This window comes from Blennius ocellaris (assembly GCF_963422515.1).
Source record: "Blennius ocellaris genome assembly, chromosome: 21".
NCBI classification, from domain to species: Eukaryota; Metazoa; Chordata; class Actinopteri; order Blenniiformes; family Blenniidae; genus Blennius; species Blennius ocellaris.
Genome location: NC_137670.1, coordinates 4,222,444 through 4,248,181, shown reverse-complemented (window position 1 = coordinate 4,248,181; position 25,738 = coordinate 4,222,444). Strand labels below are relative to the sequence as shown.

Sequence of the window (25,738 nt, the reverse complement as noted above, 5' to 3'; positions counted from 1 at the left end):
ACCATCAATAAAAACTAGGAACGTTGTGCATTTGCCAAAGCGTACATCCTGAAACAAACAAGTTCTTGTTTCTGCACTCATTCAACCTCTTAGGGTTTCATATTTCTAAAAAGAAACGTGTGTTTTTGTTGAGGGGGGGGGGGAATGCAAATTGAAAACAGAAACAATGGCACAGACTCCAGATATGGGTCAGTGTGTGTGTGTCTGTGAAAGAGAGACGAGCATTGTTCCTGGCAGATCTAGTGAGCTGGTCTGACATACATTTTTCATGTACTACCTTCCACTGGGTGCACCTCGTACTGTTTGGGTGTGCGACTCTTTGTTCGGCACTAATCTGCTGAACTCCACTGGCAGAAATGACGGGATATACGTTTGTTTTGATCCTGGATTACACCGCTTCCTCGTCATCGGCCTCTCACATCGCATCTGCTGCGTCGCGATCTATAAAGTGTCAACCCAGTTTTCCGGGGCGCAAGATTAAGATTTTAATTACTTTACAGTAAGCAAAGCGCTGTATTGAATTTTCGGCCAATCTTCATTATGCTACTTTCCAGCCTTCTCCCATTGATTATCCATGCTCGATACAAAAATATGCACATATTTTCCTGCTTAATTGCGAAGAAACTGCAGTTTCTCTTGGTGTACTGGACTCAGCACAATGTAATGCCCACTCTTATTCTGAGATAATCAGGGAATACAGAGAAAGTATTTTTGAAACAAATTAATCAAGCAATCCTTGAAACACTAACTTAAACCAAATTAATTTATTGTTTCAGAAAAGTTTTGAACATTTTGAAAACTATGTTGATATGGTGACAGCAAAAAATGCTGAAAACTATGTTGTTTTCATGTTGGGCCACTACTCGGCGTTGTTGGTTGTTTTTGTAATGAAGCCACACACACTTGCGAGCAGAGAAGAATACACTAAAAACAATGGGAGCGATGTAATCCGTTTGAAGTCAAATGTAATGTTGCATAACAGTAATCAAGTAAATAGTCACAAATCTTGACCGTCAAATGAACATTAGCTACACGGAGCTGGATGACATTAGGCTTTTTGTTTTATGAAAAAACTTTGGATATGTTTGCAATTAATTTCAATCAACTGATAGATTAAAAGACTAATCAGATCAGCAGGACGTGGCAGTCATGTGGGTACGTTGAGGCACAATCACGGGACCTGTCAAAGCAGAGAAACCCATCTGCAAGCCTGGTGAAAAGAAAAAACAAAAAAACAAAACAAGAACTGCCCTTCCAGCGAGTGTCATCAGGAGTTAGAGCTACTGAGAGTGGCAAATGGCTGCTAGAGACAGGAGAAGGAGGAGGGGGGGCACAAGCCAGCCAGCCAGCCAGCCAGACAGACGAGCGCGCACGTACACAGACTGTAGGTTTCCATCCGACGACGGCGGCCATCAAACGCAGGCGCGGCGCGGCGCCGGAGACGCATATGGACGCACAGCTGGCGCGGGCTCGGTCCCACGCCTTGCTCGCGGTTCCTGTGAAGTAACCAGGCGTTGCAATGTTGTGCTTTGCGGTCTTCGTCGCGCAGAGCGAAGCGACACAACATCCGTCAGTATGCTCGGCTAGCACGGGGCACTTCCTGTTTGTTGAAGGCACGCGGCGTCGAGCAGCAATAATGAGCCCATCCACATCAAGAGGCACAATGAAAACAGTTTCCCCACTGGCGAGAAACAACAGAATGCCACTGCAGGGGAGAAGGGGTGCGGGGGGGGGGGGGGGGGGGGGATAAGTACTTCAGGGATTCAAAAATTCTAATGGGCTTCCACCATGTTGTTGCAGAAGGATTTGGGTTTCTAAATGCTTCAATGTGTGGTTTGTAAAAAAGAAAGAGGGATAGATAAAGAGAAAACAGTGATGGCAAATGGTTAGCACCTATAATAATGAGCAGAAGTGCATGATGAATGGGTGGAAAGAGTGGGACTTGACAAAGAGGACGATGAGGGGGAGTAAGAAAGCAACCACTCCAGAAGGAGAGCGAAGGAACAGAGGAGCAGGAGCACGGATGTGAAATGAAGCTGTGATAGAAACCGTTGGAGCATATGGATTGATGAAAGGAGCTGAGAGGGGAGGAACAGAAGCGGCTGTGATGAATGGAGGAGACAATGATGAAGAGAGGAATTACTCTGAGGTGGGAGCACCTTTAAGGCACGAGGTGGACACGTTTGGTTATGAGATGATGGGGATAAATGGAGACAGGAGGAGGAAGAGGAGGAGGAAGAGGAGGAGGAAGAGAGGGACGAGGTGGTGGTAAAGACTCATTAGCCTACGCTTCTTCCCTGCTCTACTGTTGTATCTCCCTCTCTTCTTTCTCCTTTTGTTCTCCAGAAATATCCGAGTGGGTGGCAGAGAGAGCGAGGGAGAGAGAGAGAGCGAGAGAGAGAGAGTGTGAGAAAGATGGAGAGAGTTGCAATAAGTGAAGTGATGACAGAGTGAGGGGGAGAGGAAAGGAACCGGAGCGACTGAGGGAGGAAATGTCGGGGGAGCCGTGCATCTTCCGGAAATCTTTAGAACAACGCCACTTCCATTAAAAAAGTAAATTATGACCCGGCGCCACTCAGTGTTTCCGAACATTTGACAGTAGCAGAACTTCACCCGGGCCAAGGAAAGAAGCGATTCCGCCAACGGGAGGAAATACGATGGGATTTTTGTGAATCATCCAGCTTATTAAGGTTCGGGGGAAACGAGCTCGGGTGCGACATCACACAGCAGAGGCCAAGTATTTAATGAGACTGTTTAAATCATTGTTAAAGGTACAGCAGCACATAAATGCTCATTATTTGGAAAAGAATACAAATAAACAGTTGAAAGCTCCACTTAACGCTCGAAACGCGTCCCTGAAACAGGAGTTTCCCCAATCAGTTCCGGTCCCAGCGTCTCATTTCTGAGGGTTTCCCCGAGTAAAATCTATGGAAATATTCATTAAAATAGAACTGAAATAATTGCTCCAAAGCAGGAAATCCCAGTCTGCACCTCATTTTTCAGACTCAACTGACCATCTTTGAGTTTTGAATCTTGAATGGATGAAAAGTGCAAGATTAAATCTGCGATTCTTAAGCTAGTCAAGCAAAAATGGCTACAATCATTCAAGTATTTAATTCCTGAGAATTAGGGTTTTTTTTTAAGTTTGGACAGAAACCATGTGAACAACCATGACTGTATACCTAGAAGAACTTTTAGAAGCATATTATCTCACAACAATGAATAAGCCAAAAAAATCTGAAAAGTAATTAAGTGTAATTTTTGGGAATGTGCGAATTTCCAATGCTTTGTTCAAACTTTAGGACAAATCTTTAGCTTCTGAAGACATTTCAGTCTTTCTAAGATATTAAAGCCTGAAAAAGAAAACTGTGTAAACCCCCATCGATATACATCTGAAATCACATATATAAAGTGATTCGGTTTTAATATCCAATCAGCTGAAAATATGCGGCTGTATTTGATCAGAAATCTACTATTTTGAGATTTTTGTTAGACTAAAAACAATTATATTTGGATCAACCAGGAAATATTCAGGTTAATCAAAGTTTAGGATTAACCTGAAAACCATGTCCGTTTATATGGCGACAGAAACAAATGCTGAAAACTGTTGTTTTCATGTTGGGCCACTAGTAGGTGCTGTTGGTTGTTTTTGTAATGAAGCTACACAGTACAGAAGTGAAGTGAAGTTTTTGAGCTCCATTAGGATTCCAAATCTGCCTTTCCAAGATCTTGTACTTTTTTTTTTATCCTTGCTACTTCATGCGGCATAAGAAAACTGAAAGCCAACCATCCAAATCCTTTATAACTGAAACCAGTTTTCATCTTGACCGGACTTTAAAAACATAGTTGTGAGATTTTGCGGCTACTTCATTGTAAATTTCAGATTTTTCATGTGTTGGATGAGAAAAATTACATTTTATTCAGTTTAATAAATGCTATTACAAACAATACGACCAAGCATCAGAGTTTAAACTGCTTATTTTTGATTTCCAACAACTAAAAATCAATGATCGCTTCATCAACTTTTGGATTTGGTATGACAAATCACTACCAATCTATCATAAATGAATGAAATGATGGAGAAAATGTAATGATAAACCCACCAGCTCCCAAAGTATTTTATTTATTCTGACCTAACGTGACTCTCAGCAGTAAAACAGTCAACAGCATTGTGATGCACTGTTTTATAGAAAAAGAAAATAAATTATTGATAAATTGAGTCCTTGAATTTCAGAAATTATCTTGCTGCAAGGAAGCACACGAGCTCATCAACATAATCTGTAGCAGGAGCGATCACACCAGCAACAAGCAAAGATGATTTGTGACTCAAGCTCGTGACGAAGAGTCGATTGAAGAGGGCGAAGGGAAAACGTCCAGGGTGAAAACAGGGAACATCATGTTGAAGGGGACCAATCAGGACGCAGACAAAGCGGCGACACAGACTCTCATTAATAAGCCAAAAGTCATTTGGTTTGACACATTTGACCCGAAAGACACAGTGAACACCCATTAAGACGCTCTCAATCATTCGTCTTCGTCTCGTCCACTATTTTCTCCCCTCAAGTGGCCACCTGTCAAGACACCGTGGCCTCAACGGGTCTCCATTATACTCTCTATTTATTCTCCATCTCCAGCCTCCGTGCTCAAGGTGTGGCACGATGCCGCCCAGACGCTGATTGCTGTGAAAGGCTGGGTCAAGGTGACACCCCCGGCACAGCAGCCACGCCGGGGCAAAACAAATCAGCTCGGGCGCAGGTTTGACACATGCTGCTGACAACAGTCAAAAAAAAAAAAACAACAAAAAAAAAACACAGGCACTCAACAACCCGCTCTTAAATCACACACTTGAACCCTTCACCCCTCAGAGTACACATCCTGACGCCTACACGCTGTCTTCTGGAGCTGCTCAGACTTGCACTGTGAAAACGGGCAAACCCATGACAAACAATTACCGGCTGAACCGTCTCTCCGGAGACCGTTTCCACCACTCCCCACATTCAAAGCTGCTTCCCCCCTTTCCAAAAATAATAATAATGATAATAAAAAAAAAAAAAATCCATGCAACGCATCCATCCTCCCGCCCCGATTCATCCGCCTCACCTTTTGTCAGTCCAGCGCCCGTCTGCCGAGGCAATAAAAATCCTGCAGCATAGTAAAAAGAGGTCCCGGACAAAAAAAAAAAAGAGGAGGCTGCGGGGGCACGGAGAGGGGGGACAGGAACGACGCGGGGGAAGAAAGGAGGGCAAGAAGGGAAAGGACAAAAGATAGAGGGAGGGAAGACTGAGAGAGAGAGAGGGGAGAAGAGGGAGAGAGCGAGACAGAGGTAAAGAATAACCCAGACAGGCAGAGAGCTCTCCACAATGTGAGCAGCGAGGGAGGGCGAGCGCCAGGTGTCAGTACGCATACACTCACCGAGCATGCACACACACACACACACACACTGAGACAACTCTCTCTCTACCCTCCTCCTCCTCTTCCTATCTCTCTCTCTCTCTTCTTTCAGCCGGTGTAGAATTCCTTAACTCTTTCAAAGCCAGTGTTCGCAAAAAAGCGCTTTTTTTCCCCCCCCCAATCGTTTTTGACACAACCGTCGTCATCACAAGTTCAACAGAGGATCATTTTCTGGAAACGCTTTGCAAATCAAATGATAAATGTCAAACTGAACTATTTTCAGTCTCGTCAGGTAGTCACAGTAGAGGCGGGGCTCTGATTGGGCAAGGGGGACTGGGAACATCTCATTATCCACATCTTCACTTGCCTGCGAGGTCTTGGATTAGGGTCATTGGATCATTGCTGCAATTTCATCACAGTAAGGGGGGGGGGGGGGGGGGGGGGGGGGCTACGATTGAGTATGGGAGGGGCTGAGCGAGAGCTTTGGAAAACGCTTTTCCTGAAAAAATACATCTGAATCCAACTTGGTTGTCTGTCCATGCAAATGTCTGTGTACTCGCGCTTTTTTGTGGGTGTGGCTTCATAAAAAAAAAAGAAAAGAAAAAAGCACTCGTATGGTCTCAAATGATAACTATAACGACATTGTTTTCAGTTTTTCTGCAGTTTCTGGGTTTTTTTTTGGTTTTTTTTTAAATATTGCCATGTAAACTCTAAACTGTTTTCTGAAACAAAAACACAAAAACTATGCATTTTCACTTGAAATGTTGTGGTTTAACAGGGACACAAGTCGGGTAAATTGTTTACCATTTTAGTCATTACGGTTGCCGACAGCCTGCCACTCGTTTTAAAACGGCACGGCAGAAGGTTTCAGAGATGTTGCCTTTTGAAAAACCACGCTGGTTTTTCAGGACTTTCATCTGGAAAAGGCAAAAATAACAATTACCTCAAACGATCTGCTTCAGGGAGTTAACGCACGATGTTGCGCATCAAAACACTGTGCTAAATATTTACTATTTTCCTTATTTTGACAAGTGAACCGGTGTTGCCAGAGAAAAAGGTCACCAGGAAATTACTGAATTAGATGAAATAACGCGCGAGTAGTACAGTTTTGAGTAAAAAAGTAAAAAAAGACCAAAAAAAAAAACTGGAAATAGGACTGAAATAATGCAGAGCTCTTTGGGCACACAGGGTTGTTCAAAGAAAACACTCACAGAGTTGCCACAAGGACATTGTTGATAAGTAAATGGCATCTGAAGGAAGGCTTTTCGTCGTTGCTTTGATAGCCGTAATAGAGATAGGGAAGAAATGCAATTAGAGCGATGGTGTAACGTGCAACAAAGGAGCAACCAGCTGGGATTTCCGCTGTGGATGGGCAATATGCACCATAACAATTAAACTATGCCCAGGACTCCTCGAACATGGATAAGCCTCGGCAGAGATACGCTGCTTTCTTGTCAAGGTGCAATCAGTTTTCCAAAGTCATGTATAGATTTTTTTTTCTCTTATCTCCTGTTTCAGTCGGTACATGAAAATACTTTTTTTCATTACTTTCTAGATTACGTGACTAATTTGACATTTTATTCTTTGATAAATTGATTAAATGTGCCAATATTTATGCAAGCAACAATTCAATTAGATTTTATTTTGATAGTGCCAAATATAACAGTCATTGTAATCATTGTAGTAGTCACTTATAGAGAAAAAAAAAACACAATTCCTTATAGAACTGTTGCTTTTTCTCCATCAGGACCAGACTCGTAGGTAGAGAGCTTCCAGTTGGGGTTACAAGGTAGAAAGAGAGAAAAGGACAGGATTGAAGGGAGGGGGGGTTCAACCCCTTATTTCAAAACCAGAAATACATTTTCCTGCTTTTATGTTCCCAAACATTGACTAACACGTGTTTCCTGCCAGATCCACAACGACGCCCGCAGCGTTTTACTGAAAGAAGTCAAGTGATTCCACAGACGAGATGAAGTGCTCAAGGCCTATCACTTTCCATGACCATAAAATGCTGCCAACACTACTGGACCCGGTCGCCACTTAAGAGGCGATGCCATATCTAGGTCACAGTAACACCAGCTGCTAAACATCAGTCACACTCCGGCCATTAGCACGTTCCCCGTATTCACGCAATTAGTGTGAGAGGAGCACACCCAGAATAAAGCCAGAAAGATGCGATATTTCCCCCTATTAAGTTAACTTGTCTGCACCGGTTTCAGTCTGAAGTGAAGGGAATGGAAAAAGAGAAGGCCATAGAGAGAAGACAGGAAAATGAGTCGAGCCGGAGGGAAGGGAAGGGAAATGGACGCACCGAGTTACCGCTATTGACGTTGTGATCAGAGGAGGAGAGGTTAGACCGACGCTCCTCTGCCCACGCATCGCGCTGCCCACTCCTGCCTGCTAGACCTGAAATAAACGACTCCCCCATCACAAAAGAGCCGCATGGGAGCGACTCAGCCACGGACTCTTGCTCCCGTCTCCATTTAAATGTCACTCTACTTCAACACAGCGAGCGAAATAACACAGAATGCTGCCGTCAAGCTACTGGCAAAGTCACCGTCAGTGGGATATTGAAAACCCCCGCTGAGGGCTTTCTTTGGGCTGATGGATCAGGGCTTGAATTCGCAGCACCAATTTTAGACGTGCATCAAGGCCTCTAGTGCGGAATCATGACGGCGTTCGGGCTCCGGACTACAGAGAACAGAAGGCAGACCGGCGACTCGACAAACAGACACATGATTCATGCCGTCTTTTGCAAATCAGAGTGTACTAAAGCAAAAAGCTGTGAGTGGACGTGCTTCACTGTGATCACTGCCACAATGGCGACACAAAGGGAACAATGTGAGCGGCTGAGTGCCATCGGCAGCACTGAGGACCACTCATTACGATAAAGAACGCACTCGACGGTAATGTTTTCTCATCCACCAGCTCCTGTCGTTACGATGTCATTTAAAGTCGTGGACGATTTCGGAAAGCCGAAATAATCTGTTGCTTTTTGACGCGCAACTGTGATGAGAGACAAAAAATAAGAGGTTTTTGTTAAAATTACAGCAACGAAATAAGGTAGCAGATATTTGCATTTTGGAGACATTCTCGCATGTTTTTGGTGAAGTAGCGTATGGGGGATGCAGGTTATTATACTTAAGAGGCAGGAATCATGTCTTTTACAAATATCTGAGTGTACCAAAGGAAAAAGCCACGAGTGGATGTGCTTTACTGTGATCTGTGCGAGATGGAGAAACTAAGGGAACAACGTAAGCAGCCGAGTATCATTGGCAGCCCCGAGTACTGGGCTGCGTACAAGTACAGTATAAACTGTTGCTTTTCAGATCAGGCTTTGGATTGGAACAGTGAGAAAAGACAAAAAACTGTAAGCGTTATTCCATCTTAACTTTTACTTCTCTGAAAATGTCCTAATCCTTTCACTTCTTCAAAGGAGCAAGATAATGTTTGGCCACTTCAGTGCACATCTGACTGATATCCATCATTTGAACTGTGGGATTTAAACTGAGTAACTAGAAAAACAAACTCGCACACATAGAGAAAATAAAAAAATGGACACAAAATCTCTGCAAACCTGGACTCAAACCAGGAATAACCTCGCTCCAAGGCCACTACATTAACGGCTCTCAAGGTGGAACAGCCTACACTCGTGACTCAACATGGAAACTGCATCGTTTTCAGAGTCTTCAGATTTGTTTTCAGAGTAAGGACTTCGTCTTCGAAATGTTGCAGTGTAAACTTTTCTGAAACAAAAACACATAAATGAAAACATTTCTCCCGAATTAATGTTGTGTAAACAAGGCCTTAGTGAATGGAATCCCGCTTCCTAGATTAACTTAAATAAACTACATATAAGTTACTGGTATACCTCACGACAGTGACCTGAGATCGTGTTTTAAAGATCTACACTGCTGGTTTCCAATTTTAGTTCCTCCAGTTAAAGTATTGCTCCGTTTTGTCTTCGGTCATTTTTTCATATCGTTGACACAATGCTGATCACCTGATGAGCATTCAGATATACGCGTGATGAGGTGTGAAACAGGTGTCTTCAAACACAGGAACCTTGTAGTCTTGTAATAGAAGGTAACGACATTAGTTTTAGGTGTGTGGGATCACAAAAAAAAACAACATAATCTTAAACCTGCAGTTTCAAGCAACACTCTAAATTGATAACTGCACATAGAAATGACTAACTGTACAGATTGGATGAAGAGTTAAGTAGGAGTAATATGTGATTTCGTGCCCTGATCACAACTCCAGGAAAAGCGCCGTTGAAGAGATTTCAGGCCGACGCATTCTTGAGACTGAGAGGCTTAAATGAGGCTATTCAGCCAAGGCGCATGGGCGGCCGTGACAGGGGCGGTATGCGCATCAAGTGGCTCCACTGAACCGTGATGATGGGCCGATAAGTGCCTCCCACACTCCGACGAGAGGGGAGAGCGCTGCCGGCTGACACTCCGGGCGTATCTTCTCCCAGACCCCCCCCCCACCCGCCCGACCGCCCGACAGTCTGCATTCACTTTGACCTTTAGTACACTCACTTTGCCACAGCTTTGTTGCCATGGTGATCCTGCAACGAGGAGGAGATCGACAGGTTTTTGGGGGCAACGGCACCCGACCCGACACAAGGTGCAGCAACCTGCTACTCTATTGACATCTATTCACAGCACGAGGGGACGCGGTCGATTAACATTTACGTGACAACGTCTCATCGTTGCATTTTGGGGGGACCATTGACACGACCCCGGTATTGCGACTCACTGAAAATGCAGACTTTTTGAAAATGGCTCCTGAGGTGGAACCTTTTGAAAGCACAACACGGCTGTCATAAATAGTTCTTCTGCACATGCTCAGTAGATGCTCAGTTACAACGTTTGCCTCCGTCGTGTCATGACTCCCAGTTTATAGTTTACAATCACCGTAACAACAATCCAACTTGGTCGTCTGTCTGTACCAATGTTGGTGTTCTCTTACAAAAACAATCAGCACCAACCAAGTTTCTCAACATGAAAACGACATCATTTTCAGCATTTCTACTGTTTCCGTGAAAATAATCCATGGGTTTTATACGCTCCACCTTACCGCACCATTTCTGGCCGATCATCCGCACAGTGCGGCATTTTTGGACCCTGAAAATTGGAATTTTTAGAAAAGGTTTCCAGAGTGGAGAAATCTGAAAACGCCACCTCAGCAAACACGTGTTGATGGACAAGGTCCACATCGACTGAAAACAATGATGTCATCGCCCCACCTCACGACCCGATAACCCCTCGACCCCCTCTGTGATGTCACTTAACAACAATGGCGGTCTTCTCCAAATGGAGCTGCAGAAGCTGCTGATGCCATTTGTTTTAATAATGCAAAATTACAGCGCCACCTATAAGCCTGGCATATGTACGACATCGATTTCATGATGCTGTGTGGACAGGAACCATTTTTTATTTGTTTGTTTTTTAAAGAACAACAGCCAAAGATCGCTTTGGCTTGGGTGGACCGGGCCTGAGGATCATCAGGGCGGCAGTCTCCACGCAGAGTTCCCCTCACAGACTTTTTAAATGGTAATGAGTCTGCTCGAGCTAAAAGAAGAATATACAAACCAATCCTCCGAGGGGAGCGACAGAGTGGGAAGCCGAAAACAAGGACTTTCTGACAGCTTCACAAACACTCCATCGCCCACGCTCTGATGAGGAAAACACATTACAGCCGCGCATACATCTACATAAGAAGGCATCTTCAGACAATTTGTGACGACGCACAGTTGCTCCGTCGACACCGCATAAAGGCCTCTCGCAATGTCAACAGCTGAAGGAAGACGGCTAAATGCCTCGTTGCAGTGGAGCTCGAGGAGGTCGCAGACATCCGACTGTTGTTCTTAGTAACCAAAGGTCAGCGCTCCTCTCCACAGCTGTGCACCATATTGATTCACAGAGCCATTGTCTGCGGTGCTGGCTACAGTCTGAGCCCCCGCAGCATGTTCATCCTCACATTTGAAGGAAATTAAGACATACGGTGGTTGGTTATACACAGTGTGAGATAAAAGATGAAACTCTCAGTCAGACAGAAGCAGCAGACACACACACAAAAAAAAAGAAAACACAACTGAATACAAATTAGGTGGAACTTTAATTAGTCAACTATTCTACCAGCTGTGGTCGAGTCGGTTTTAGGTTTTAGAAAAATTCACAAATGAACTCTGTATTTGAGGTTTCCTGCTTTGTGTGTGTCCTTCTTTCACTCAGAGTCTGAAACCTGAGAGCACATGACACGTACGACATGCACACACTGAGGGGAACAACGTTAGATCCTTCAATGTTCTGAAAAAGCACCTTAAAGTGGGTTCATTAAAGAAAAACAATACATACCGGGTTGCTGAATCCACTGACTGCATACACAGACACAGGATAATGTTCACATTGAAGTACATTGTAGCAGTTGAAAAGGGAAATCGTGCGAGAAGAAATTTTGCAAAACTGCAAATATCGAACAGTTTGTCAACACCTTAGTATTAAAGATCAGTTCCTTCAGTGAAAGTCGGATTTATTGAGGTTCAAGTAAGAGAAAAGAAGTTGCGACAGTTCACTTTGGTGAAAGTTAACGTGATCCTCTCTTCAGTTTATTAAAATCTAAATCAGAATGATCAACTATAGGAAAAATCCCGTGGGATTGCTTCACTTTAAAACACAATGTGCATAAAGTTATTTTATAGGACAAAACAAATGTAGCAAAACAAATTGTCACAATAATACTATTAAAAAGGATAATTATGTCACAAATAGTCATTTTTACAGTTTTTCTTGTTGCTACTTGGCAAATTTACCAAAACACTAATAGTTCTAATGACGTCGCCGACGACGTTCACTAATATTTGGTTGTGAAACATGGAAATTTCCCATTCTGTTTGTGAATGAGGAGCTACATATGACATCCCGCTGTGGGAGGACTGTGCCGCCGCATGTTTACAGGACCTGCTTCACTGAAATACGTCCATTCAGTTTTTTTTTTCTGTTTTTTTTTTCTTGGGTTCATTAATACAGGAAGGAAGAGGCCGCTCTGTGGAGCAGTAGGAGCCAATCTGTCGCTCTGTGGAGATCAGCCAGAATCTGCTGCTGCTCCTCCTGTAGCCGCTTACATCTATCTCACATTATTACTCCAGGGCGAAATGATTTATGTCTATTCAGCGGATGTGGTCGCTAATGTTTACGGGATATTCTATAGCTTGATTTGCACCGAGCAATATATATGTAAATGTGCAACATCTGCATATTTATTTTTATGTAATGCATTCATTAGATATTTTTAAGGACACTGACAACTCAGGAGATAATAACACAAATTTATAGGCAAATGCAAAAATCAACTCAATAATGGATGAAAGAGCAGTATGCAAATGGTTCGTTAACGAAAGCTTGATGTAACTGCTGATGCTCGGAGTCTCAGAGGAGGTTACAGGCCTTTAGTGTAGTCTTCCCTTCTTTATCTCATATTTATTGTTGCCTGTTTTTGAGATGGATGGGGAAAAAAAACTAAAGCTATAGGTTAAGCTACTTATATCTCAAAATTCCTATTGAGTCCTTACTGTCTTTACCAGCAATAATGAAGTAATGAAATGTCAACACATAATGTCTCCTCACTTAATTATTGGGGAAATGTTGATGAAATAAAGAGAAAATGAGGCTATATGATCGGAGATGTGAAGTGGGAACAGATTCTGACACGGGCATCATCATGGGAAACAAAATCCCAACTGATGTGTCATTTCAATGTACCAGGAAAAGAAGGAAGAGCAGAATTATACCAGTGAGTCACTTTCACTACTTCTGCCTTTTCTGAAGCATCTCATCAGCCTCCATCACGGTTTTTGAGGGAACCTGCATATAAACAATGACAATGCAAACCATGACAACGCTGCATTTAAACAGAGAGGCCGGGCGTCACTTGCAGCTTTAAGGACTGACGGTTTCCTTTCGTTTTACACCTCGGGCCTTACTGTTGTGTCACTTCTTGCTCGTTCCCGTGAGCTAAAAGCAAGTTTGCTGATCCCATGATCTCTAATTAGATTTCTCCAGCACTGTGGAAAATGAGCCATTCATTAGAGCTCCATAATTAAGGGGACCGATTTGATTCCTGTCAAGCACCTGCTGCCTTCAGAGCTGCCGAGCTACTGGAACTGAAGCGCGTCACGGCTGCATTTATGAGCTGAAAAGGCAGGGGCGTGCTCGACATACTGGTAATATCTCTAAAAACACAAGTTTATGTCCCTTTTTTTTTTTTTGAAAAAATAAAACAGGGATTAGTTGACTCCAGCCCCTTTTAAATACCCTCTACTAACAGAACAGCACAAATTTGGCAAAGAGTCTGACAAGAGCGTCTTCGCAGGGTTGAATCAGTCAAGTGCAATGTAAAGCCATCAATCAGACGAAGAGCGGCGCCGTACAAACCAAACACATTTCCCTGCACATAAACCTGTTCGGTTCAGTCGCACTCCAGTGCACTCACCCCATTAATCTGCTTCGATTAGGACAGTATGAAAGCTGTCAATCGAGCTCCATCGCGGACCCAGAGTGCCTGAAAACAGCGGCGTCGGTTCGAGCTGTTCAATGAGACGATACACGACTAAAGGTAAATCAATCCAAAACCTTTATAATGGTGTCATAACCACGACAAAGACTGAGAATAGTGACGCTGTATAGCAAGTTTTGAGTGCAAAGTGAATTTTGTCCCCTGAAATATTATTTTCATCCAGTTTTTGTCCATTAAACTGATGTTAAAAGCAAGGTCAGAGCAGAAAAATGACAAAAAGCAATCATGATTATATATATTTGATGTAGAGTATGACAGTGTTTCAGTGCATTTTAAAGTGAAATAAAACTTACGTTTTGGGAATGGCAGCACAATGTAAAAATTTACATTCTAATTTTACTCTATTGCACGCTGCAGGCTTCAGCTCTATTTTCACTCGAAAACCGCTGACTTCAAGGGGTCATATTACGCAAAATTCACTAATGGTTTTCCAACAGTAATAATCATCCCCATACCTGGGAATGACGCCCCAGAAGCAAAGAAAGTCTGTCATTTTTCTGGTTGTTTTGTTTTTAAAAAGTGTGTTCTGTTGATCTTTGTGTTTTCACACCATTTTTATCTTAATTTTCTCATTGGTCAAGCCATATATCGCATCCGTGACAAGATCTCTGAAAGCAATAAACCTCCTGAAATGATCACTCATTCACGTTCTTTCATTACGACTACTAAATAATGGCAGTTCATTTCCGAAGCCAATCATTTTTCTGAACTACACTTTATCTGGATAATTCGTTTCTCTCGGCACTTATTAGTCATGCAACAGTTTCTCGTCCCGACACCCCGACCTCTCCACCTCATCCCTCATTTTCTAATCAGCCGAAGCCACAAACTGTGATTTCGGCGTCACGCTGTTGACTTTGTCTCAAGTTTATCCCTCGCCATCCCTCCTGATGGGAGCGCCAGGGCGATGGAGGCCCAAATTTCACCCGCGACTCTGCGGAAATGAAACAAACTTTCTCCACGCGGCTCTATTTTTGATTCACACAGCAGCCAGGAAGCGGAAAGCAACAATGTAATATGCGAAACCATGAGGGAACATTTTCCATCTCATTCAATCTCCAACTTTCCAGGCGGATGTACTTGAACATGAAACTGCCTCCAGCGACACACACACACACACACACACACACACACACACACACACACACACACACACACACACACACACACACACACACACACACACACACACACACACACACACACACACACACACACACACACACACACACACGCAATGGTTTAAATCTGCTCCGTGTCTTAACGAAAAGGCTCATATCTGATATCTAAACACTGCTGCTGAAGCAATCGCGAGACATCAGTTCCTATTGTTTAAGCAGTCTGAATCTAAAGGGAGGGGATTATACTCAATCTCAAGTGAACATTCACTTCAGATCCTGAACGGCACGTGATTCCTCAGACTGGTAAGACTGAGAAGGGGACTAATTCAACATTAATGATAGCGTCTGAGGACCGCACAAGCCAACAATAATGTTTGATTGGCGGAGAGATAACGGCGTATTCGCCGAGTGCTTCGCCATAGATTTGTGAAAATGTAGCCGCATCACAATCAGTGCGGCTTATCTGTGTTATTCAATTTAAAAACTGCCATTCACCAGCTTAGCAACGTGGGACTCAAACACTTTCTCCACCGCAGATCAAGGGACGTGCGAGCTCGTCTGTTGTCTTCAGATTAGCGGGGCGTATTCCCCCTCTGAGCTCCGGCATCCCTGAAACTGCATCAGACACAGACGACGCTCAACTTATCGCACAATCGCGCATTTGAACCGAGACCAATTTCGGCAGGCGACATGTCTGCGGCTGGCTTCCTTTCGGGATAGCGCGTCCTTTACTTTGGGCCAAGCGCTCCTCCCACAGCAGCGGTGGTGGGATGCTGGTTTCTAGCGCTCCCTGTCTGCTGTATGCTGATAAGTCATAGCTGGTGGAGCCGTGCGTCCTTGAAAGTATCGAGGCAGCTTATTTAAGACAAGTCTGTGTCCACGCCTTGGGTATTTTCTTCTTCTTCTTCTTTTTTAAACAAGTTTATGTGTTTAAATACAATTTAAAAGTCGCATTGGTGTCAGTGCAGGTGCGTTTCTGTTACAGCAGACGCACACGTGCTGCAAGCTGCCGGAAACTTGGGGATACAGATGTTGCAGCGAAGGAAACAGATTGTAAGAGCACCACTCGTCTGCAGGGATGAGTGGATCCGAGCAAAGTGACAGCAACAGATATCAAAACACCGGAGGGGACTCTAGTCATGCACCACTGCTTGGTCTCACCGCTCCACACATAAATACACGAACGGTAAAAGCAAAAAAAAACAGGAGGATTCATCAGTAGGAACTATGTTAGAATTGGTTGTGAGGATCTGCTTTAAATGCCTCTTCCTGTGAACAGTTGAAGGAAGTAATGTGTTTGCATAACAGGTAAATTAACACTGTGCTTTCATTACAGCTCTGATAACACAGCGCAGGCAGCAATCATTAAGACAGCAGGGTCTCTGTCTGTTAAGACAAAGGAGGAAACAGCAGTGAAGCAAACTTACAGCAAGAAGCCAATCGTGAGATTTGTACCAGGCGGGTGGGAAAGAAACATGGAGTCCATTTCAGAGGGACTTTGTTTACACAACAACGTTTTCAAGTGAGAAGGCAAAACCTTTGTTGTTTACACACAAAGTCCCTTAACAACAACAACAACACTGGCGGAAAACATGCTCCAGATCATGCTGCAGTTATTTAAACGTTGCTCTGTAAACATGAAACTTTTCTGAAACAAAAAAAAACCCAAACCTAAATCAATGTGTTTTTGAGGTTAAAAACTACAGTCGATTTCCAAGGATTCGGTTAGGATCTACACTACCGTTAAGCTTTTTAACATGCTTCTATAAATTATGCAGCACTGTCTGGAAGGTCTCAGCAGCCAAGAGTCTTAAGGATTATCTTCAGCCAGGAGAAGGGCAAGAAGTGCGACAACAGATGGCATGAACCCCACAGAGTCCTCATCTCATCTCAACATCACGGAGTTAATCGGGGACAACTGAGGCCACGTGACAAAAACCTAATCCCGGGAAAATAAAGGGGTGCGTTTTACACTGCAGCAGTAGACACACGGACAAAGATGTAGTTAGTATGCCGGGCCACGGGGGGGCGCTGTTGCTCGTTTTGGTAATGAAACTACACAGACGTGTGTGCAGAGAACAATACACTATAAAACAGGTTTGATTGCGCCGTTGCTGGAAGTGTGGATGACTCCTGATGTGTACCAATACCTTCTGAGACGGGTCTTGGTTCGCCTCCAATTGAGCTCAGATGCACTTTTACTCAAAAACAGTCAGACTTTGTGAATTTTTTTCACAAATCTCACTCCACATCCTGTGTTAAGTTCACACAGAATGTGGAGCGAGATTTTTGCAGCAGTTTTAAATAATTAATAAGTGATGATGAGCTGTCAGCTCGCAAATCCAACAGTATTTAATACAATTTGTTGCATTGCCTCCATAGGAGAATCCCCTTGGAGCAACTATTGTGTGCTCAATCATAAATTAATGAAATGACAACTTGTTTGGAGGCACACAAGAAGCAAACCAAAACCCCTTTCAAACATGTGGACTCCAACACAAAGACACATCCACAGTAATCTCACTGGAGCATATAATCCAGCATTGCTATGAAACCTCTGTGGAAGAATAAACATCATAAAAGCATCTAACAGTCGCTATGTTTGCATATTTTGGGCCAGTGGTGAAGTCCAGGGGCTTATTTTTCAGTCCGCGTTGCATACACCCACTTCCAAATCCCCCATTATGCATCACGAAGCAGCATCTATGAGCCAGATATGTTTACCGAGGACAATGAAGCCATGATCCACCCAGAGTTCATGGATTTGATTGAGTAATGTCAATCTTTAACATGCAACATGAAGGCAGTCAGAGGCAGAGTAGGGCAGGTCATGACGAGGCAAAGAGAACTAACCAACAAAAAAAAATTTGGAGAAAATGAGCAGATATTACAGATCAATTTTCACTAAATAGTTGTCTTAGATGCTACTGTCTTCAAATTAAAAAAAAATAAAAAATCATGTTTCTGGGCAGCAAAAATCAAGTGTATACAAAATATTATCAGCGACAGTGTGGTTGTACTGCTGTAGAAGAATAACATGATTAAGAAGAAAAAATGGACGAGGGTCTCTTCAGCCGCTGCTTTGAAGAACCAAAAACACATTTCATCTTCTGAACCGAACCGCCTGCTACCTAAAATCCCTCCAGACAAGCAGCCAACACCTCCTGTGTGCTGAGAGGCAGATGCGTCATTGATTGTGGCTCGCATCACGAGACAGACTCACCACTGCTGCGACTCTTGCGGTTGGCCTTCCCCCCCGTCAGCAGCATCTTCAAGCTGTTCCTGAACATGACTGCAGCAGATATCCTGGACTCCACTACAGAGAAATCTGTTGGAGAAAGAAAAGATGGCAAACATTAATATCTCTGAGGGCGCTTGCAGAAAAACCAGCTGTCTGCCATGACACTGTTAACAGTTACATTTAAAAGCTTTATCTGGGAGGTAAGTAAAAATTTAATTCTGAGAATGAAGAAAGAAGTTAATGGACTTTAATAAAGTGGTGCAGAACGTCATGAATCATGAAGTCTCGATCTTATCAACGCCATCAAAGTGTGAGATCAAACGCTTCCCTGTAATTTGGAAAGAATAGAAGGAAGTAGGAGCGCCTTGACTTCTTGTTGAAATATTTCAGTTTGATTGGACTATATAATGGTTGATAAGAAAGATGCATTGATGGACAGAGGGAAAAACACCTGAAAAGGAAATGTTGCTGTACCTTAAAACATTGTTTACTGGGAAAGAACATCAGGCCCGTTTACATGACAACGTTTCCAGTGAAACTGCATCCTTTGTTTGTGTGTGTGAAGTTACTGCTGTGTAAACAGGCCCTAAGTGAATAATAACCAATGAAAGGTCAACCAGAATGAAAACTACCAAAGTATAGGATGCAAGTTGAAAATACTTGTGGCTCATTGTAAAATGAAAATCACTACTGAAAATCATTACTGATGAACTTTCTGGAGTACCTTTGCATTAAAAAAAACAACAACTAATAAACAATAATTTTATCTGCAGCAATTTCTCAACAAAACTTGTATTATTTTTCACGTAGGATATTGAAGATATTTGGCAAGGTGGATGGATGGATGGACTCTTATATATGCTCAGTATGCACACTCAGACAAAAACAAAGTCTATTAATTATTTAAGAAAGCTAACCGACAAAGCTGTTGTGCATGAGTCCAAGAGTGGAAAGGCGATACATGGTACATATGACGCTCTTCTGGATCGTATTATAGAACAATAGACCAAAAAAACCCAGCTGATTTAATTATCCACATACTTGTTAGTATCAAGCAACAGGATGCACACCTGCTTCATCCCCCAACACCATCCACATTTTGGGAAAGCACTTTGCTCAATCCAGTTAATCCCCCCCACCCCCCTTCCCTTGTTTTTCCACTGGTCGGCTCCCCCCCACCCCTAAAAAGGCAAAAATATGTCCGCTGTGAGGCCGGGTGTTAAAAGGCATGGCAGCAGATGTTCTCCATTAGATGGGAGTGACTCAGCAAAGCCCCACAGAGCAGCTCCAGCTGAGGAGCAGACTGTAAACCCAAACAAAAAAAAAACACATGCACAAAAAAAAAAAAAAAAATCTCAAAGATGAGGACATGAAAAAGCTCTCAAAAACCCCCCCGCCTGCTTTCCTCCAACCGTGCTTAAGTAATTTTTTCACAATCCCCCAGCGGCCTTGAGAGGGAGTCTAAAGGCTTTCAGGTTCATAATGCTGCTTCTAACATCATGAAGGACACGAGGGAGACGACGACGACAGACAGGCAGCTCATGATATGATAGTCAGGTGGGAGGAAAACGAGCCACACGGCGCCTATCTTTAGCTTTATTGATTAATATAGATATTATTATTATTATCTTTTCACCACAAATAAACAGAAGCGAAGCAGGACTGAGAGTCTGCATACTGAAGGTTATTCTGAGTTCTTCTCGGATATCTCAGCATGACTGAAAACTGAATGGAGCTCAGGCAGACACCAATTGTCAGTTTAGAACAGGTGCGAAGGAATAAAGCACAAATTATATGCTTATAAACGATATAAATATAGAAACAAAGACAGATTTACCAGGAAAAAACTTACGAAAACCACTATAGCTACCAAAACTGAGAAAACACAGATGCTACATCTGCACTTGTGATTCTTTTTTCAAATTGGTGGATATTCTTCTAAAAATGTATACACAAATTATTTTTCGACCAAATGGGGTCACCTGACAACACAAACTGGCTGGCTCCACATCTTCTGAAGGGTGTGCAAATGTAATCTAAAAAAGCATGACAATCAACTTAAAAATGCGTCGTTTTTTGCTGACCAGGCACACTTCTTCTTCTCCACATCCATAAAAGCACAGGCAATATCATATATTGGTTTGAATGTATCGGACGTTTTGCGCCTTTTCATAATCAGAAGCAGAATTGACTTGATTGGCGACCGTCTTAAATTAGTAAATGAGCTAGACCCCGTGACAACGTTTCAAAGTAAAAGCACGCCGAGAGGTACTGAGCCAAAGCGATTTCAAAGAAGTGCATTTTTTCCACTACTTACAGGGAATCGGAGCATTCCCAATTAGTTCCACCTTGGGAGCGGTTTTCATCAAGTGGTTTTCAGTGTCTCCAGGCGCCGTTACTGTGTGACAAGTTTTGCGTTTTCACTTGAAATCGATGTTGCATAAACGCGGCCAAACGGTGTGATCCCAGTAGATTATCAGCCCCCCATCTAATCGAACAGCGGGCCCACCAGGTGAGATAAGCTTTAATCCCCCAAAGTTTGATCCTCTGCAGTTGTGGCGTTCAATCATACTCACATAGCGAGACCGGACATCGTTTTGATGACAGCCAGCCAAAATTCACTAGTTCTCACTACGTTTTACACAGTATGCGCAATTTCTTCTATAATCTAACAATTCCGTTAATAAACATCTTGCACACCAAAAAAGCCCAGATATTAGCCGCAGTGATATGACTGTGCATCAAACTCCACATCAATAACAACAATAACAGAAATGCAGAATTCTCCAAGCAGCTCGAGGCCAATACAAATGAGATTTGTGGCATTTTTTTCACATCACATCTTTTGATGTGAGCTCAAATCTCCCAGTCCGTTTTCCACTGCAGGGTTTAATAATAATAATCCACTCGTTTCAAAGGATCACCGACAAAAACTAGGATTATTTTGGACCTGGTGTGTCTCCCAGCCGCTGGGACAGACTGTCAAAGTGAAGAAACGAAGCATGATGCGAGTCCGTGTCTCCGAGGAACGTCTGACGTGCGCTTCCGTAGCATTCGGCTCACATCCTAATTCAGTTTCGCAAACATGTTATTAGCAACTGATACGATTGTCTTTGGCAGCCAGTTAACTCCAGCTAGAGGCAAATGTTCACTCAATAGATCCGAAGTTCATATGATTTAGTGCTTCTGAGCAAAATTAAATGCACCACAAAAAGGGCAGAACATTTAATAATTTGTTTAATAAAGCGCTATCACCATTTTGCCATGCCAAAGGTGAATTTTAATCTTTATTCATAATTGAAATGTGCTAAGTGCCTCAGTAGCTGTATTGAAGTATTTGACACAGAGAGATTTTTGGTTAATAATGGCACTAATAGCTAATGATTAGAAAAAACCTTTTCACCTCATTTTCTCACAATCCTTCACATTGTTTTATTATTTCCAAGGCCAGCTTTACATTTGTAATGAGGGTGACTGATTCCATTTAGCCTCAGAGGCAGGAAGCAACAAAGTGCAACTACTACATCTTTTTTTAATGTTTTTATTTAACCTTTATTTAATCAGGTGAGTCCCATTGAGCTTGAAGGATCTCTTTTTCAAGGGAGCCCTGGCCAACATACTGAAGTAGATTTTTACTTCTATCAGCGTTGAAGCATTTTTGTTTTCTGTCCCAACAATTGCACATAATTGATTGTAACTTCTACTCCTTACTTGCTTAAAATTTCGTATTAACTGGTGAGTCTAAACAAATTGGTTTTCCAAAGAATAGTTTCACCCCCAGTTGTGCGTCACTGAATTAAAAAAATTATCTTTCATTTTCATACTTTACCCTATATTGGGTGCATGACCATATAAGCCGAAATGTGCATCCCTGTATTTTCTTTGAGTTGCAGAAATGGTTGAATATGTGAAACATGGTGGCATTTATTATTGATATAGGAGCCATTTCTGCTGGTATCAGCTTATAATAGCATAAACAGCACAGTCTTAAATTAACAAAGCAAGCAATCTAATCCCAGCATCCAAATAATGCATTTATCCTGAACACATTTAACATTGTATTTAACGCCACCACTGTGGGGCATATAGAGGGTTAAATAAATTCCAGATCTGTAACTTCTTACTGTTAGTTATTGCTTCTACTTTAGTAAAGAGCATAAGTACTTATACGAGTATTCCACAATTTGCGTCGAAGCCGTGAGCGGTGGGAAAGTGCGTGTTAAAAGCCAGCCGAGTCGTGGCAATCATTACATCCGCTTTATGATCCTGTGACACCACTGATCCCTCCACCTACCGGAGGGAGAGATGAAAAGCGTTAGTCACATCAAATGCAGCAGAGCTGCTTCAAGGTGACGGAACGCTGACACACTGCATCACTTTGTGGGCTGGCTGGAATAATCCCTCGTTTGTACCATCCAAGTATTAATTAAAAGCCTTTTTCCACACTATTAATTACCATTAACAAAAGAAAACAACACACAAATAAGGAAGGGGGGGGGGGGGGGGGGGGGATTCGCATGAACAATCTCACCTGAATCTATTAAATATATTAAACGCAAATTACATATAATAGAACATGTGCAAAGTAGCACACTGGTTAAATTCTGCCCAGATAATCTGGTCTAGGTGTATAAATATATGTACATCAACAGAAAACTTAACTACTATATATTAACAACTGTTTTGCCGTTATTGATACATGCGTTGTGTTAAGTAACTATATAACGATGCCACTAATAGATTAAAAAGGTGAAACAATAAAGATGTTGTCTTATTTTGAAAGAAACAGCCTTAAAATGTGCTTGTTTTCTTCAGTGTCACTTCACAGACTCCTTTAAGTCAAAGATCCAATACTCAAATTCCAAGTGCCAGCCTCTAGTGGCCGTGGTTGAAAAAAAGTATTGTTCCCTATTGAAGCGCGGCGGCGGGTTAATCATGTCACGCCATGTAGGCCGCTCTCCGGCTCGTGTGCGTTCTCACGACAGGATGTCGACAGCGATCCCGGAGTGTGCGGTGGCAACAGGTCAGGCCCATCAGCGTTCATGTTCATCTCCAGAGATACAGCCGGGGCATCGACGAGAGCATCAGCGCCGCTCACCACAGCCTCACCTCGGCATAAAATATGAGCCGAGAGCAGCTTATTATGCCCGGCTCGCTTAGCCTGCGGGCCAGAAGGCATTCTGTGATTATAATACTAAATCAAAATCTTAAAAAGCCATGACTCAGTAAGTACCCACTATAACTTCATGCCGGCCCTCCGTGGGGGCCTTTGAAAAGGAAAGGGGATGAAATACGGAGGAACTTAACAATCTCGCCGAGTAAACGTGCTTCCATATGTGCAACAGTGAGCAGACCAGGCACGACAACAGCGAGATATTGCAGGCTGCTTCTAAAAAAGGGGCGATCGCCGTTTGAAATCTTGGGAGGACAGGATACCGAGTAGGCACACACAGAGACTCACAGGTCGCCGGAGAGGAGGAGAGAGAGAGAGAGAGAGACGGAAAGGAAAGAAATGCAGCCATATACAAAGCTGAAGCAATGCCTCATCTGAGGGTGTAAGCATACACATCTCTCATACCCACTCTCTCTGACCCTGTGTACCGGCCTTTGTGAAGGGAAGCCAAGAAGCAGCATGCTCTCACAGATAATGTGCGTAAGCGGATGCAGCCCATCTCAGGATCTCCGACAGCCCGAGCGTAATGCTCCTCCTTGTGTGTGGAGAGAAAAAAAAAAAAAAAAAAAAGCCCACTTAAAGGCACATTCACCAGCCACTTTGATCTGCTCTGGTCACCCCAAAGCAGCGCCAAATAAAGCACAAACGCCTCTCGGTTTATTTTGTAGGCGCAGCTCACGAAAAAGGCCAAATTAACACCCTGCAAAACAGGTCCCGAATGCGCCTTTCCAGCCTGACGGCTTACCTGTGTGAAAGGCTCTCAACTCGGCTCTGCATTACTCGCCCCGGTCATTAAATATGGAGGTTCTGCTATAAGCCTTGCTGGGAGAATTGCTTCGTCATGGCATAATGTGGAGGAACCGGAGTTATCTTTATTAGAGGATTAACTTGGCTCTTTCATACCGCAGCCTTCTTATATAATGAATTACATTTTTAATCAGCCAGCACCATCTAAATTTTTTAAGGAATCCAGCTGGGAGCAGGTGCAGACTCCCCCCCCCTTCCGAGAACGGCTGTGACCCTCCATTAATTACAAAGCTTATTTACAATCAATAAAGTGCCCTTTAATGGGTCCGGTGATGGCAAAGGCCAGCGTTTCAGGGCATCCAATAGGATTTATATCATGTTACCCCAGCCTCTAAATTAAACTTCGTCGAAGGGGAAAACCACCGGGACACAATGATAGAATTATAGAGGACACATGTTTCTCAGGGGAGTGCTTTTACTGTGATTACTTAAAAAAGAGAAGTTACCGCATGCACTGAGAAGGGAGAGGGTTTATCCGGAATGAAAGGAAACTCCTCAGAGCACACCAGTGAACAACAAATCTTTGAGTGCATTTTGAAGTAAAATCAAAACCTTTCATAAGATTTTTAAGTTTGAAAACTTACAAAAATAAATAAGAATATGAGGAAAAACAGTTTCTTGAAAGACTGCAAAGAGTTGTCAGCTAAACTGTCAGTTGGTCTGCTTATTAATGTAAACAACAGATAACAATCCCAAAAATAGCGGACATCCTGTTATGTTTTGATTAATATCAATCCATAATCATAATTGTAAATTTGTATATTCAATTATATTATTTCCAAATACAGGCAATTTATTCATACCTTTTCAATAGATAATTAGCCTGAATATAATAGGGCTAATATATATGGAGAAGGGGATGGATTTAATAAGTTATGTTTCTTCCCACTCCTTTTTGGACTGGCAAAATTATTCTATTTTACTACTGTTACTGTATTATTGGTTAACTATCTTTGGTTTATCGGTATGCAGGCTCAATTTAGCTTTTATGTTGCAAGAGTGCACTTAGTCAGACTGTTGTTAGCTTTTGATAGGTTTGTTATTTGCACATGTTGGCAAAATTGCACAACTTATACAAATGAAAATATGTTCAGAAAGGTTCTTTGGCCTAAGTTGTAGCATTGTTTTTTTTCCTGTGAGGGCTATGTTTTACATTAGGAAATGGTTTTGTTGTACTGATCAGAAAAAATCGACGTAAAAAAGAAATGAGAGAAAACCGGGACTTTATTACAAAAAAATCTGGATATATTATTACCATATCGCACACCCCTAACTAAGTTGTACCACAACACTTTGTATTGTGTAGTGCTGGTCCAGAAAGCAGTCAACTCACAGCAAACTGCCTCAATTTGTGGAGGTTAAACTGGTTGACTCACAGGTGCCATCCAATGCAAAACAGTGGTATTAAATAACAATCCTCCT

The 25,738-nt window shown here is 42.7% G+C and overlaps 1 protein-coding gene across 2 annotated transcripts in view; it reads right to left on the bottom strand.

Moving 5' to 3' along the window:
* Positions 1-25,738, bottom strand: part of tanc2b (tetratricopeptide repeat, ankyrin repeat and coiled-coil containing 2b) — a 159,636-nt gene that overhangs the window by 99,124 nt on the left and 34,774 nt on the right. For both annotated transcript variants that reach the window (XM_080517324.1, XM_080517325.1), the window contains one exon: positions 18,319-18,423. In XM_080517324.1, coding sequence (XP_080373450.1) covers positions 18,319-18,385 — 67 coding nt within the window. In that variant the 5' untranslated portion in view covers positions 18,386-18,423. The remainder of the gene's footprint in view (positions 1-18,318; positions 18,424-25,738) is intronic.